Below are 17,135 nucleotides of genomic sequence, written 5' to 3' on the forward strand. Positions count from 1 at the left end.
TATTTTCTTTCCCCCTAGTATTTTGTGCACTTAGTGAAATATCCTGTACCACATGGGTAGAGAATAAGTTGCTGACTACCACTTAACATATAAGCAGGTTCTATAGAAGAAAGTATCTCTTGAGGTTATCCAGTTGCTCATAGCTTGATCTCGCAGGACACTTTGAAACACCAATCACTTGTCACGTAGCAAAGTTTGGTAAATGCATGTTTGCAAACTTGCTCAGATCTGACCCATTCTTTTAAAATTTTTGCATCTTTTACTCCTGTCTCGAAACACCGGAACTGAAGAAAAAAAGATGTTTAGCATATGTCATTCAACCAAGCATACCGGAAGATGTGGTTTTTGTCTCATGATATGAGCGGGGGAAGAGGACGAGCAGTGGTACACAATGAGCAGACCCCTGGGATTTAATGGCATGCTGTAACCGATCTGTTACCTTGCAGGAATACCCAAACCTCTTGGTGGGCTTTTCTTGTTGCAAGTCCGAGCTGATTCGGACAGGACATGTAAAACGGTGAATGGGCCAGCAGTAGTTTCAGCATTATTGAGTCAAGATGTAAATCTAGTGGGATACTTGGGATTTTAGCATATTGCAACAAAGAAAGGCCAGTGAGTTGCATCACGTTCACCATTTTTACCTTAGTTAGCCTTTCTCCCACTGCTCTGAGGCAATGGCATCAAGTAATAAAAAGGATATCATTTTCCTGGATGAGCTGCTCTATGCCTGTTCCCTCATGGATCCTAGAGCACCTTGTCCTGGCTGAAGGACCTTCTGTCTTTCCAGGTGATGCTGAGCCTTATCAGTCCGCCTCAAAGGCACTGTTTGTTGCCCCCAGGTACTCTGACTTCTTCTTGTGCTTCATCCACATCTTCCTCAGGAGGCTGGGCGTCCCGCACAGGTTGCCTCCCGTCAGCGGTAGGGAAGCTTCCGCTCCCAGTGGCAGGGTCAGGTTGTACTCTGCCGTCTTCCTCCAGTGCTGCGTGTGGCTAGCGAATAAAGCACAGATGCATAAAGCATTCATCTCTGTGGCCTTTCTTCCCCGCTTATGATGGCTGGCCAGTGAAAACCAAGGGCTGCCCCTTTGCACATGGCCAGTCCCTGGGACTGGCGAGTCCGGGGGGAGTAGGGGCTGTGCGGGGCAGTGGGCTTGGACACCGCAGCTGCCACCTCCCTGCTGCACCGGCTCCCCTTGGAGACCCTCGCTGACTTGCTATCAGGGTGAACACTCACACGAGGGGATGGGCTACAAGCGGGACTGCATCCTCTTTAGTGTTTGCCACCAGAGAAAAAGCTGGTAGGTGGCCTGGAGACAGAGCTGAGCCCTTCCACCAAAGTGCCGGGGACCACGCGGCAGCGCCCAGGCGGGTGAGCTCCACCTGGCCGAGGGGGCTACACTGGCTTACACCTGCTACAAAGTGTGAGGACACTGTGACAATGAGCTTGTTACTGTCTCTCAGGTGGCAATGGTGGCATCTCAAATAGCACCGTGTTGGGGTTAACTGTCTACTCATGAGTGCATTGGTACTACGGTCAAGCTGTTCCTTAATGACACTTGAAGACAATGAAGTTTTCTTTAAAAAATATTTAATTACATTTTCTAAACTGCCTGAGGGCAAATATTATAGACTTCTTAAGGGGAAAATACTTAAATCTTGAATTTAGATGCTTTTCTTTCTAGTGATAAAACAGAGCTGTAACTGGCACTGGGGCAGCTGTATAAACGGCCATGGCTGGCGATATAATCAGCGTGTCCTTTAGCCGATCTCTCCCTGCCTTTGGGAAGCAAGGGGCTTTACTGTGAATCACCGAGGTTTTACAGCTGCGAGTCAGAGGAGATCTGCGGCTGAGCACTTCTTTGTGTTTCTGGTGAGAGGGTGACCTGTGGCGGACGTGCCTCATCCCCTTCCCTGCCCAGCAGCACCCCACGCACAGCCCCCCAGGCTTGGCTGGAGGGGTGGGAAGGGACTTACTCGTCCGTAGGAGTGCTGTCGCCTGCGGGAGAGTCTGTGACAGCCGCCGCTTTTGCTGTGATGTGGGCAACTGGCGATGGTGGGAACTGCGGGAGGAAAAAGCACGTCATTAGGAAACACCACCGATGAGTAGGGACCCCAGGTTTGTCTGAGGAAAGAAGCTGTCTTAGGAAAATGAGCAAATACTGTAAATCTCTTAACAAGAGAAAGCAGGCTGGCTAAGGACTTGACTGCCCAACTCTTACCCACACAAATACCGATCGCTCACGTGAATGGTCTCACTGAGCTCAGCACAGCGCTCGTATGAGCAAGAGTTACACCTCCCATCAAAGGAGGGAGGCTTGCAAAACTTTTTATTCCCTAGTTTTTACATCTAGCTTCCCAAGGAGGCGAGGCTGTGTGCAGGCTGAGCAGCCTGCCTCTTGCAGCTCTTCACAGGCCACCTCTACCGCTGGCTGGGAAGCAGCTGTCCCAGCCATCGCTGTTTCTTGAGCATTCAGAAATGTTTCCCTGTTTTGCTGGGTGCTGCTCTGTGGCGTGGGGGGCCCTGGTTCATGCCTCAGTTCTGCCACAGTCCCACAAGTGCCTAATCATCGACTTCCTCCTTGTCTTATTTGATCATAAATTGCCCACCAGAACTCAGTCACATTTTCCCATAAACAGGCCACTGAGACTGGCATATCCTCCAAGATGGGAAGCTAAAGTGTGGGTTGCCCAGAAATAGAAAAAAAATGTCAAAAATTGTGACGTCCTCTCATCATTTCAGGCAATAAAGACACTTACTGATTTTACTGGCAATACTGAAAAATGTCTTCATATTATTGTCACTACTAGAACTGGCCTAAAGCTGTCTATGGCTATTTCCTCTGGGATTAATCTGAGACTGGATACGTTTAGGTGTGCTCTGCTAATATCCCAAGGCTTAAAGATGTTTGAAATCACTTTTGCAAGCAACCTTTGAAATTTAACCAGGTTAATTATTGGTAGGTGCAATTAGTTTCATTACACTGAATACCATTAATTTTGACCATCCTTCAATATTGCACAGTCATTTTTCTCGAGTGTAGCCCAGCTACTAGCTAGCAAGTATATTGCAGCTATCCAGAAGAGCATTTGAAACCATGAAATTTCTATAGCATGGTCTGGTGCTGGTCAGAAACTTTTCAAAGAACTATTTTCTCTTTGAAAATCAAGTTTTTATAAAACCTAGGAACTTTGAAAATTGTTTTTTGGTAAGGAAAAGAAGGGAGGGAAAACATTTTAGTAAAGCTGAGTCATTTTTAAGCAAAACATTTTGTTTGCCATTACAGAACAAATTTTTGGGTTTTGTATGATGATTTTCCCATCAACTTTTTATTGACATTTTTGATTGATCTGATTATCATGTCAGGTTGGCATTCTGGAGAATATTTGATGCTTGTTCCACTTCAGAAATTAATTTTTCCCCAATTTGTGAAATTCCCTGAGAAACCAGAGGCTAATTCCTCCCAGCTCTTGCAGGTGGCTGAGCATTCGGACCAGGAGCTCGCCTGCTTCCATCCCACAACCCTTCCTGGTTCGCTGAGGGGCAGCCATCCTGTGCCAGTCTCTGCTCCCAGCTGAGGATCCTTTGGCATAAATCATGTCTCAAAGCCTTAGTGAAGACTGTAAAATCTGCACGTACTGTGGCAGACGGACATGCTGTTAATGTGGGACATGCTGACAGATATTAGGTTTTAAGATGTATCAGACAGTAGTAGTTGGTCTTGCTGTATTTACTTACAAAAGATTTTCCATCCAACAGGTGATTACAGGACTTGGATGACTCTCGTTCAGTAATTCCCACTGCAAAGCATAAGGAATATGGCATTATCGGTAATAATCCCATTGGCAGAGCATGTATTAAAAGCCTCCTTCCATGCAGTTAAATCCAGATAAGAACAGAGCCCAGATCGAGGTTGTAGTCCCACTAGATTTGATTATAGCCAAAAGTGCAGAAGTTTCTTTATTATGAACATCTACTGTGATGTCAAAATAAGTGATTTTGGAACTGCTTAAGTCATTCTGGAAAGTCACTCAACTGCTTGCTCCTAGACTTTTCAAATGAGATGATGAACTGTCCTTAGCAGACCAAGCTAAGCGGGAGCCCTTCCCCTCTGTGAACGCTCATGTGTATGTATGCACAAAGAGCGGTCCCATCTGCAGCTCCTCAGCAGAGGTTGGGTAACGCAGTTTTTGCATTTCTTGGAGCCCCCACTGCCAGGTTTCTCCTGCCTAGGAGATAGTTCTCCGTTCTGGATTGCCCTGGGGAGTTATTCTTACCTGGGCAGAGGTGTGTGCTACATTCACCCCATCACAGGGAGGGATTTCAACCTTCCTGTCTGCTTGTGGCTGACTGGCACACCTCCCTGCTGTCCTCAAACCTGGAGGTTACCTTTCAGTTACAACCGAGCACTCAGCCGGTAATTTACCCACAGGTAAATGCTCACTGACATTCCTGCTAGCTGTGCTGAGGAAATAAATGAGTGAGGGATGCCACATGTTTTCATAGAGCCAAATCCTCCCATTTGGCTGTGGGAATGTGGATCTCTCTTTTTTTTCTTTCTTTCTGTTCCTGGCTGGTTTTGGTTGTCTGCTGTTTTTTAAAAGGATATTCAGGTAAGTGAAGAGCAAGGATTTACAGAAACACCAGGATTCGCCAAGACAGAGGATAGAATACGATTCACAACTGCTGTGACCAATGGAATATAAATAATGACAGCAAACATCAGAAATAGCCAAGGTGCTGCTTATAGTGCTGTCTCCAGTATGAGTTAGCAGTCAGAACTGTCTTCTCCTTCTGGGGGCAATTTTTGACCATGATAAATATCTCAACTAGCCTCTGTCTTCCCGCTCCCTGCACCCCAGTAATTCCATTAGGTACCTAGCTGTATCCCTCATGTCAAAGTTTAATTCAATTACCTCCTCTCATCTTGCATATTAGGTACTAACAGTATTCATCAAGTGGCTCCAGGCATTAGTACTTCAGCTAATGTCCTTTTTTTTTTTTTGTTTGCTCTTATATTGTCTGATTCTTCCCTTCGGCATGTCCCTCTTCTCATTAGATACAGAAAGTGTTCTTGCAAAGTTTTAGCAAAATATGTAAGCAAAAGTAAGTTCTCATGGCTTCAGGTTTTTAAGTGCTCCTCAGGTCAGTGATGGCTGGGTGCAGTGTGAATTCCACTTCGAAAAAGGTCCTATGGATGTCCAGGCCTGCGACAAGGGTTGCTCCACATCTGTTGTTCTGACTTGCCCTGTATTTCCAAATTGACTACTTGTACAAAAACTTGGTACAAAACCGAGTGCTTCTTTCCTGGAGAAGTAGTACTTTTTTTTTTAACCTATCCATCCTGTGAAGCAAAGCACAGCTTTGAGTGCAGTCAGATGTTTCTTGTTCCAGCCTGCCACTAGACTTACTTGACCTCCTGCATGCTGGAATGGACTGTCCTTATGCTTTGATATTTGTGTAGGGTTTCCAATGCTAGCAACAATTGTGCTGACACTCTCATCTACACTCTTCTTTATGCATTTTTCACTTACCCTGGATGTTGAACTGTTCACTCTATTACCCAGATTTCAAGTTGTGCTTTACCCAAATCTGAAGCCTCCTGAGCAAGCATGGAAAACACTACAAACACAAATACTTCCAGTAAGGAATTTGAAGGATGTTTTTGAATGGTGAAATTTATGTGGAGCTCACATTTATACAGAGAGTATTGAAATTAGATGATACATACCCATATATACACCTCACTTTATATCACATTATGTTGGATCTCCAGCTGTTGAGAAACAGCTGGAGAAACCTTTCTGGACTCTTTCATGGCGCCCTATTCTCTGTGTAGGTACTATTTGTACAGTGCTTACTGAAACTGGAAGGTGCAGCACATTATAGCAAAGAGCTATTTTTATTTTCATGCAAATATTTGCAAATGCTTCTACTTTCCTCCCATTAAAATGTTAAATCTGTAAAGTCAGGCATTCAAAAGTTATGAAACACCAGAACTGGACCCAAGTTGTTTCATCCCCCAAGGATATAGACATTGAGATTCAGTCTCTAATTTGTGACCAGAAAACATTTTTCTACAGACTTTCTGCTTCACTCATATAGGCAGTGTTCACTCAGAAAGGAGTTGTTCATCCTTAGCTTATATTGCTCAGTGCACAGTCCTGTACCTACTTTCTCCACCAGTGAACCCTCTGAGGACAGAACTATTAATATTTTCACGGGCTTTTCTGTGATCGCTGATTGCTGTGGTGCACAAAATGTTTTAAAAATACAGCTTCATCACCTCCTGGAGGAAAAGGAGTTATGCCAGGGAAACAGAGGTAGGTACTGAGTTTAAGATTAGAAGTTCCTGGGATCCGTTTTTTCAGAGGGCTTGCGCAGTAGCACAGTTCGTAAGGATCCAGCGAACAGCCTTGCCATGCCGCACAAGCTTGGGCAGCCCTGCAGTAGCTCTGCTGTCTTGTCCAGATGCTCCTGGTGAAGTTGTCCTGTCCCGTTCTCCTCCTTGCTCCCTCTCCCTTGCTCCTCAGTCAGTCCCTTTTGTCCCTCTCTTGTTCTAATCGAACCTTAGCTTTCCCATTCAGCATCCCAGTTTGTTTGCCCGATGGCTTCCCTTTTCTCCCCTTAAGAGAACTGCTTCCCCCTTTTCTGCTCTTCTTTTCGGATTCCGACATCCTTTCTCCTGTTTGCACCTGTCTGTCATCCTTTACCTCCTGTTTCCCCTAACAGCAGAGACCAGCAGTCCCTCCCTTCTCCCCGCTGGCTCTCTGCCACCCACTGCCCCACTGCTGGTCCCAGCCACTCCTCCTCCTCCTCTCCTCCCACCCCCCCAGCCCTGAAGCCCCATTCTTTGTTCAGCCATTTCCTGGCTCTGGTCCCAGTTTGGGATCTTTCCCTATGGTCCCAAGCTCAGTTTGCTCCTTCCCAGTTTCCCAGGCCCCTCTCTTGCCTGGTCTACGTTCAAACGGGATGGCTTATGAGCAGTGCAGTTGCAGACGCGGGTGGTGGTGGTGTGAAGAACATGTACCTTCATGGCGGTATCTGCTTTACAGATTTAGCATCTTTCAACAGCTGAATGTCCAATGTCTCTACCAAACACGTGCTATATGGGATTTTTTCAAAGGCTTATGACTTGGCTGCATCTGGGTGGTTTTTCAAGGGAGAGCAAAAGATGCGTTTTTGATTAAAAGGCCACCCCTTGCCAAACTGCATGGCCCTGCTCCAGCTTTGACCTTCCAAACATAACACACCAGCATTGAAGGAGCTGAGTGACCAGTCTATTTATGTTTACTCATTTCCTTGGTTTTGCATTGGCAAACTCTATTTTTCCTTCACGGGTTCTCACAAATATGCCGAACAAGTTTTGATTGAAAAAACAAAATCAGGTCTGTGGCTGACATCCAGAATCTAAAATTTCATCCCAAATAATTATGTTCTGGCAAGTTCTAAGAAGGGATCTTATATAATCAGATGACTCAGGCAAACTCAGTAATATGCAATCTATCATCTCTAAAATATTGTCAGCCTTTGGAAAGGGAATAGTTATGACTGAATAAAGCAAGTTTATGACTGTGAATAAAGCGAGAGCTCTGCAATGCCATGGTCGTTATTTCATTAATTCCACCAGACATTTTAAGCATGGCAATATCCTTCAGGTACATAACAAAGTGTCTGCTTCACCGCAAACTGGAAGACTGCAATATCTAAAAATGTTCTGAAGCCACAGAGGAATAAAGCCATTTCTGCGGACTTACCGTGCTGGGCAGTGCCCTTGGTGGGGCAGGGTCCCCGCTGCCCGTTCTGCAGGCGGCCCAAGCCCCGCACCTCGTCTTCGCTGTACAGCACCTGGAGGAGGTCACCCTGGTGGGGCTGCAGCTTCTCTGGCCTGTGGGGCCGATGATCAGATATGGCTACCACCTTCAGGGAAGAGGCAAATCCATCCCGTTACACCTGGCCTTGGAGATTAGGCAGGTCTGTCAATGTCACGGTGGAGCAGCATGGCACTTGCTCTTCCTGCTGCTTTACTGTCCTCCAAAGGGGATTTTGTTGGGTGAGGACTGTGGGATTTGAGGGGTCTGGTTTGTTTGGGTCCTGCCTCCGTGCATGAAAATATAAAAGTATGGAAAAATCAAGTGCAGTCTCTCTGGGACCCAGCTACTCAGTTGCATCTTTTTGTATTCTCCTCAGGAGACTGAAATGCGGTCCTTTTCAAGATCTACTGAATAGGATACGCCTTTGAGACAGCTTAAATTTAATTTCTTATTGCATCATATCTTGGGCAGTCAGTTAAATTTATGCAACGTGAATTAAAAATGCTATTTTTTCAGGCCTCTCCTGTCTCTTCGACTTATTTATATTTTATACCCGGTAAATGACTACAGAGGATACAAGGTGGTGAATAATTGTGCTCCTAGATACGCATTTTCACAAACATTAGCTCGCACAAACAAAACTAACTGAGAGCTGCCCCTTGGAACATTAGGCCCCCTGTATCTCAAACAGAGTCCCTGAAGATAAGTGCGAACTTTTGTTCAAGTTCTTTTCTACAGCAGTCATGCCTAAGCCATGGAACTCACTGTGCCGCCACAGGCAACTGGGGAGGCCAGAGCTAATGTGAGCTTAAAAAGAAGGGAATAGGCTCCAAGCAGCTGGATCCATCGGTGACTGTTATCCAGGATGGTCCGGAAACAATTTCCTCAAGAAGATTAAAGTCCCGACAGCAGGGAAAGGGCAGTTCATACTTTGGTTTTTTTTATTCTTCTCTGAAGACTTGTTACTGTCATACTGAGAATAAGTTAAACAGGGCAAAGATCCAAACCAGCAAGGAACCAAGACACGTGGCAACTATTCAAACTGTTTCCTATTAGACTTACTTATGTTGGAAGACCAGGAGAAAAGCAGTTACTTGCACCTAACTGATGACTGATAGTTGGCATCTACCTGTTTTATATATAAATACAGTTATTTTGTCTCGTGACTGAGACCAGCAACAGACCAGCCTGTGACTGGCATAGAAAAAGCCTTATTCCATCTATTGATCTGCCTTTTGACACACACTCAAGATAAAAGCAAGACGGCATTCAAGCATGTCCCTTGATGTAAAATTGTTAATTTTCTTTAATTAAGCTTGAATTCAATTTACCATTAATCTGCAATATTCTGTCTATGTGAATTTTTACACAGATATAAAAACACATGCAAACCGATGTTTTCCAAAACAGGAAAAAAGAAAAACCCCAACCTGACCACTTTTTACTTTCGACTCCATGTACCCTCAGGAGTCTGGAGAAGGCTACGTGGCCTAGATCCTACTGACCAGCAGGACAAGGAGCAGAAACTGCCCAACAGCAGGCAAAAATACTGCTGGAAAGGGCTGGTGGGGGAACCAAAGCCTAAACCAAGAGCTAAGAAGGGTTTTCTCTTAGTTCTGTGGATTTTGGCACACAGCCTAACACAGTCCCTGCTTCCTAAGCTACTTAAGGATATGCCCAGTGTTAAGTTAAAGTCCAAGGGACTACTGGTGTCCTTGAAGACAAGCACGTGCTAAAGGAGGCTGCGAATGGGGCCCAGCTCTGCTGACCACGAATCTGGCGCTGCTGGACAGAGCCCAGCCTCAGCATCGCCCCAGTAATTCAGAAATGACAGTGATGCTGGTGGCGGGAGGCCTCCTGTTGCTACTTAAGCAGTTGGTGTTGGCTCTTTCCCAGCTGCCCCTGGCCCAGTTCCAGGACGTCCCCATCCCTCTGCAGCAGCTCCTCGCGGGCTGCAGGCTCCCGTGTCCACAGACGGGTGTACAGCCACCGCATCGCCCTGACCACCCGAACCTTGCAAGCTGCTTACCAGAGGCGTTACCCCCCCATCACCGCCGCGACGTCGGTGGAGACACCTGTCTTCATTACGAATACGATGAGGCGGTGGCTGGCTGGGGTCTCTCACGGCAGCCCTTGGAGTCTGCCTCGTGCGAACCGAGCTCTTCCAGTTATCCAGAAATGCTACAAAGCTCACCTTTCTCACCAGCGCTGGAAATGTGCGCAGTGCTCTGGGTCACACTAATAACTTCTTTGGTGCGTGTCAGAAAATGTCTGCACCCCTCTCCTACCGAGGCAGCTGAGGTCGCTTCTTTTGCATGGTCATGGAAAGAGCCTTTTTGGTAAGTAGGATGCTGGCTGCAGTTGCCTCTAATCCTGAAAGTGGCTTATTTGATCAGTGTAAACCACCACTGACTTGAAAATTAACAATCTGCCTATGTATTGCAAAGGGTTAAATATAGTTTGGGGAAAGGAAGCGGGATTTTTCACTCCATTACTAGCAGGAATTATTTAGGTGCGTTGTCTATGTTTTTGAGATTCCTTGTTACATGTCATATCAGTAATGCCAAAATGCCTTCAATCAGTAGAACCTGTATAAATAGGTTACAATGCCATTTTCCATTAAAGCTGGAGACAACAGCGCAACCTCTATAGCACATCTTCAGTTAACATCTTTGTTTGCAGCATTTGGCTGTAGTACACTTTTGGAGCTTCTTAACTCCTAATTCAAGATTTCACCGTGACTTTGGCTACCTCACCCATTACTGTAATACGTAAAGACTTATCTAGGTCAGGAAACTAAACCCGCTGTAGCGCAGTTTTGATCTAAACTGGAGCTGACATTTCTCTAGGGTACCTAGGGTAAGGCAGAAGGATCAGCTGGAAGTCACTTTTCTTTGCTAGATGTACCAGGAAATTTAAATCTGTGTGAATGGCAGAGTGAGCCAAACTATGCAGAATTAGTAAATCGCTTTCTAAAAAAACTACTGTTTTTAGAACCTGTAAGTCCCTTGACCGGCTCAGTCTGCTTGCAGGATGCTGACTCTGAATTCAGCACTCAGCAAAGTCTCTTTTTTGTGGACTTTACTGCCTGGCATATCCGCTGTTGGAATTAGCTGTGTTAAGCAGGGGGCACGGAGGATGGAGGAGAGCTGCAGAGCAGCGTGGAGGCTGTTCCAACAACCCTGCTCCTGGACCCAAAATCCCACCACCAAATTAACGACCAACCAGAAAAGGTGACAATTAAGCATCTGGTTTTGGATAAAACTTTCACTCTTAGAGGCTGAACAATGAAGTGCTTGTTAGTGGAGGAAATGCCAGGTTTGCAGAGATAAGCTCTTTTTGATGGTCTAATGTTGATCTAGTTTTTAATGCAGCAGCACTAGCATGAACAGAGGGATTTCCCATTTTTCTGCAAAGTAGCCAGGTACTGGTGTCCAGACTGGTTTTAGAGTTCTAACCAAAGGATTTTGGGGCTGGGTGAGCAAGGGAAGAGAAAGGAAGGATCTACTATCCCTGGAAATAACTCTTAATAGGGCAATAGGAACTGCAAATAAGCATGTTGGTGAAACACTCAAAAAAAAGGTGTTTCCCCCTTTCTCTCACCCTTCCACAGTCATGATTATGGTCCTTGAATGTGGTGGAAGCTACCCCCCCAAAGTCAGTCATTCAGGTGTTAAATCACTTAATACTACACTGCTTGAGTATTTCTGCTGCGAAAAAAAGTCTGGCAGATGTCCACGTTGCTTGCTATTTTTGCCCTTGTCGAGGATTAAAGTTGTGCATCCACTGCAATCACCAGAGCAGAAGATCTCTTGTTAGCTGAGGCATTTCTACAGCACTGACTGCAGGTGCAGAGGTACAAGTGAAAAATAAATAATCATTCTGCTACTTTTGTGTGGGTCTAGAAATTGGCAATCACAACTTTCTCACAGGCACGTACATTCCAGTACGCACTATTTATTTGAATGCTTGCGCATGAGCTGTAAGCAGCTGCATCACACTGAAGAAGGGGAATGCACAAGTCTAAGAGTTGACTGTGCCAATTGCTTTTGTTTGAGAGCCTTGCTTGTTTTCTTAGCTGGAGCCACAGACCACTCCTCAGGCTCGGTGCTCCCACTGCTAATAAGATGCTGCCTGCATCATGAGTAAGGGCCAATCAAAGGACATCTTTAATTGGGGTCAGGAAAGCCCCAAAGGAAAACAAAAGTCATCTAAAACTACAGCAACAAACAAGGGACTTTCTTATCTTGTTTTCTTAGACCTTTATGAGTATAGTGCTGCTACAGCAGCTGATCCAATCAAAATTAAATATTAGAGGCTCCTATTTAGCAGAAACAACAACTGTCTATCTGCTGAGATTCGGAACATGATAACAGACATATATTTGCCCTAGATTTCAATGAGAGCTAGCTGAAAATTTTCCAGCTGAATAGTTTTATGAGAAAAATCTGGTTACAGATATGGGGATTTTATTGGAAAAGTATCTATTTTGTCAAAAAACTTGAGAAATTATCTGAGCATTCTTGTTTTATTAATTCAGAATAGTTCACTTTTTGTTTGGACTTTTCTGCTATTTTTATATTACACGGAAAACAAAATATACCAAAGGCATAACAAATAAAAAAGGGGTATCTCAAAATGGCTTATTTGGAGTAACACTCTGGCACTGTGACTTTCATACTCATTTGGAATGAAGAGTCATTTTGAAACCTCAGTCTGAGTTACAGGACAAAAATAAGATTTTCACAATTTGAGAACATACACACGTACATAGTTTCTACCCAAACACAACAAGCGTATTATTGACCCTTCCTGGGGTCCACTTCAGGCATCCTGCGAAGTATTGGGATCCTGTGATACGTTTTAATAACAGAGAGGGGATGGGAGTGAATGTGCTGAGGTTTTTTCCCAGTGCATGGGTAAGCGTGGTAAGCTGCGGGGACCTACGGTGCTGTAGGGAGATCAGGGAATCAGGAATACAAAGAGGAGGCTATTGACAAATGAGGATGGGTCTGGGAAGTGGGATAGGGCGTGGAAAAAGGAAGGGTCGTGGAGCAAAATATTTCAACAAAATGCTAGAGAAGAGAGAAGTCTGTAGTGACAAGAAATGCTTTGGCAGAAGAGTCTCAAAGCTTGTAAAGAAAGTGCTTTGGTATGCACAACAGAAAGAGGCCGTCATTCCTGCAAGTCAGAACTGCGATGAAAGGATTGTGGAAGGGGTTGTGAATAGCCCAAGTGGATTTAAGGAGGGAAAACTGGCTCTGAAGACAAGAAACCTCACACCCACGTGTCAAAGTGTCCAAACTTGGGGAACATTTTCTCAGAGCATGAAAAATGTTCAGTTGTTTGAATCTGGGGGGGTACCTCACCTGCAGGGAGTGGGTAAAGCTCCGACTGTGCCCTCTGTGCCTGTGCACCAGGGGTGAGTCGAGGACAGGCAAGCACCGCAGGGATAAGGGACAAGCATCCTCCCGTGGCTCTCTCAGAGCCATCTTTTTGAGTTGAGGTTACAGTCCATTGCTTGGTGTTTTTCTCCCAAATTCCCCAGGGAATGGGATACTGGCTCCTTGATTAACATGTATATGTATTGATATGATTTGTTTGCTTTTCATTCCTGCCTGTCCCTCTGGCACTATTATTAAGGCTTTATGGATAAGAATTAAGTCCGCGATTCCTACAGATGACACATGTTAATAAGCTGCTATGTTAATTTTGACTGGCTCTGCACAGCAAGACCGTATTTTTTGAAGTTTCAAAGCATTTCTGCAAATAAACTGTAGCTTTACAGAAACTACCCTTTCTGTTTCCCGCCCCACTCACTTCATCAGACACCGATGCACTTCTTTGCCCTGAAAGATCTGCTTCCCATTTATCCATGGCATTTTTAAGGATAAGTGTAGCCAACTAGACTTAAAAAAAAAAAAAAAAAAAAAGAAGGAGAGAAAGGGAGATTTTTCTTACACTCTTTGTTAGGATGTGCTGCGTACTTTTGGCTCGTCTTCGGGCAGGACTACATGCTGTGAAAAGAAGAATAGGAACACGGTCAGGGTGCTGCGGAGGTGGACAAGATGAGGTTACACAGGCTTCTAAAAGTCCTCCATGAGGATACATTGGGGGCACGGTGGGGAGGGGGGGAAGAAGAAAGGCTTTAACAAGGATTCCAGCTGAAACAACCCAAAAGAAAGCCCTTTTCAATGTCATCTCAGAGGCCATGCTCTAGCTATACAACACAGACATCTGTGGGCACAGGGCAACAGCCTTCCCCAAGTTTCTGTATCTCTTCCATAGGCTTCCAGAAGGAACCATCCTTCTCCTTCCTAAGTTTTGATCTGGCCTCCCACTTGGCAATGTTTCAGAAGGAAACGAGCGTCTCTTTCCATCCAGTCACCTTCAAGCATGACTAGTGTATACATTAACTTTGGAGACGCCTTTCATTTTATCTACATAGGGACTTTTTCAATAAGCTCAAACTCCGTCATGACGTCATTTCACTTTTACTGCATGATGTCCAAAGCACAACATTTGCACTAAGCCTAGGCTTTTCTTTTCAATCCTCAAAATGACCCATTCGGTTCTTTAACTTGGGGCATTTTGCTTAAAGTCTGTTTCTCAATTTTATTTCTTAGACCCATGAAGACATCAAAATCATGGGCAAAACAGAATCACTAGCCACTAGACACACAAGGACCATAAGCCAAGCTTTTGATTGGACTGAAGCGATTGCTTTTGGGTGAGGGGTTTTGTTGGACAAAGTGAAGATTGTTTAAACACTTGTTGTTTCAGTTTGACTTGAAACTGGCCTGAAAGACTTTGTGATACTCCCAGCTCTCCCTCTCATCATATTTTACCCTTTGCTCTTTAAAATTATTACCCTCCCCTGTGTTCAGGCTACAGGAGCTACAGGATTTAGCAGCCAATGACAGAAACAGGCCTGCAAAAACATGCCAAATTTGGAGAATTAACTCCGATTCTAAAGGCTGACCCCAAGGGCAAGGCACATGAACGGGGGTTTCCTATTCAGGTTCCATGTATATTCCAAAGGCTTTGAAGAGCCAGGCAGGTTTGTTATGGGATGACGGGTGACTCTTACTCTCCAGGTGAGCTTTCCTTTACATTTTTGACATGCATTCACCTCCAGGAGTTGCAGCGCTTATCACTGCTATGTATTAAAGTTTGCAAAGAGTTTTGAAGCTGTGGAAGCAGCTGGAGGTCATCCAAGGCTGCTCATTACTGCAGTCAAACTCCTCTCCTCTGATGGCAAGAATAACAAGTGACCGGGCTTTCCAGGGCTCCAGTACAAGCAGAGCTGGCAGTGAGACCAAAGTCACTCTTCCTAGACAGCTTGTGTTTGTCTAGAAGCCATCCCTTGATACCCCAGTGAGGGTATAAGTGATGAGCATTTGGACCCCACTGGACAGAAATAAAGTTTTGGCCTATGCTCTGCCCATAGTGAAACAGGAGAGCAACATGGGAGGTGCTCAATCTTGTCCAGGGTCCCTGCCAGCGACCCGTTGCAGCACAGGGTACTTCCAAACTGAACTCATCACAGTAAAGTATCTGCCTGTATAGCGCTTGAGAGTGTGCTAAGCTGTCAGGTCGATTACAGTCTGTTTTGCATGGCGTGATATCCTCAGGGATCCCTACTGCCTTCTCCTGCAGGACACGTCTTATATTTTAAAACCTGGTGAGTGTGGGATGGAAACCAGACAAACATAATGAAGGTGGTTTTTTTCCTAGGAACATGTTGTAACTCGGTTTTGAAGCTGCTGCAACCACCTTTACTTCTGGAATGACTAAACTAATTGCTTGCAAGCAAGACTCTCAAGTGCAGGGAAGTTTAGTGATGCAAGGAATTACCTTCTCGTCTCTCTGGTATTTCATGTGTTTTACTGGACAGTGTGAGGAGCACAGTTTATACAGATTTCTACCAGAAGTAAGTACTGTCGTGCTGTTATTGGTACCCAGGCTGGTGCACAAGGAACAACACATAAATGTGCCTAACGGTAATATATTTGCCTATCTTCAGAGTACGTATGATCCACAGTCCAACTTACTGCCTGTCGTCTGCCAGAGCGAGTGGCAAATGGCTTACAGGGGCTGAAGAAAGGCAACACTTGAAAGGGAAGTCACAGCACCAGCAAACATGCAATTACTTGAATAGCTATTGAAAGAAGAGGAGGTAGCCCGAAGTGACCCACTTGCGCAGGAGCACAATGGCAGCCATGCAAATGGTGGGGCTGCAGGGCTCTCCCTGCAAACATGTTTTTCTGCAGGGAGTGGGAACAGGAAGGGAAGAATGAATCCTTGCAGATGATGCTTCTGGATTTGCCTGCAAAAGGATGTTTGTACGTACAGCCCAGCTTTGGGGCAACAAAAAAAATTACAGTGATGGTTCACTTTGTCATTTCCACTTACATTCTGAAATTAAGCAGCTGAGAGCTCATGCTCGCAGCTTGCAAGTAAAGATCTGATCTGGCCCCACAATTTGTTTTCCCTGCTTTTACCTGCTTTCTTGTTGCTGAAATATGCAGCCATTGAGTTTAAACTAATTTGTTCAATCAAATGCAGACTGGGCTTTGTCCGGTTCTTACTCTTCATTACAAGCAATTAATGTTAATCATGCATTCATTTCCAGGGCATGGCTTTGGAAATGTTCCACTTATTGAGCCAGCAGACTTAAATTCAACATTCATGCAGTTCACCCCGTTCATCTGAGCTGCTAACTGCTCGCAGAACTTCATTTTCTTTTCTATTAGGCAGAATAGCCACACAGTTGCAAGCTGTCACTTTAGCAATTACCTCATAGGTATATCAACACCGATTCCAGATCTCCCGCTTTTGCCAGTGCAAAGATTTTACACAGCCACAATGTCGAAGCACCTGCACGGATTAGCTCCAGATACAAGCAGCGAGCGCTGGACTGCAAGCAGAGCACGGCACGGCACGGCAGAACAGATGAGCTGCTCACTTCAGAGATTTCCCCGATGCTAAACACCCCATCCATCTAAAAGACAACACCGTGGCGGTTGTTACAGTTTTGATGTACTCACATTTGGATGAAATCACAGTGGTGAAAACTTCTAAATTTTCGTCGCTGCAGCTGTAAATCTGGTGCATTTTCCACCTCTCCCTTCTGACTGCCTTTCAGCTTCATGCAACCGCTCTGAACTTCTGGTAAATAGGTTTCACTAATCCAATCTGGCTCTGTGATCATTGTCCAGATCTACAAAGGACAGACTGATGCTGTGATCTCATCTCATTCCATATTCTTCATTGCAACATTTTCTGCTCCCATCTGCCTTTCTGTGAATACTATTAATGCA

General features: G+C 45.0%; 1 protein-coding gene across 1 annotated transcript; it reads right to left on the reverse strand.

Annotated features, from left to right (window-relative positions):
• Positions 1 to 803: 803 nt before the first annotated feature.
• Positions 804 to 16,929, reverse strand: VXN (vexin). The gene is made up of 6 exons (XM_009811046.2): positions 16,863 to 16,929; positions 13,774 to 13,829; positions 7,756 to 7,918; positions 3,737 to 3,798; positions 1,975 to 2,060; positions 804 to 990 (listed from the first exon to the last, which is right to left on the reverse strand). Exons 1-6 carry the CDS (start codon positions 16,927 to 16,929, stop codon positions 804 to 806), a joined length of 621 nt encoding a protein of 206 aa, XP_009809348.2.
• Between the last annotated feature and the right edge of the window lie 206 nt (positions 16,930 to 17,135).

This window comes from Gavia stellata, chromosome 3 (genome assembly GCF_030936135.1).
Source record: "Gavia stellata isolate bGavSte3 chromosome 3, bGavSte3.hap2, whole genome shotgun sequence".
Classification (NCBI taxonomy): Eukaryota; Metazoa; Chordata; class Aves; order Gaviiformes; family Gaviidae; genus Gavia; species Gavia stellata.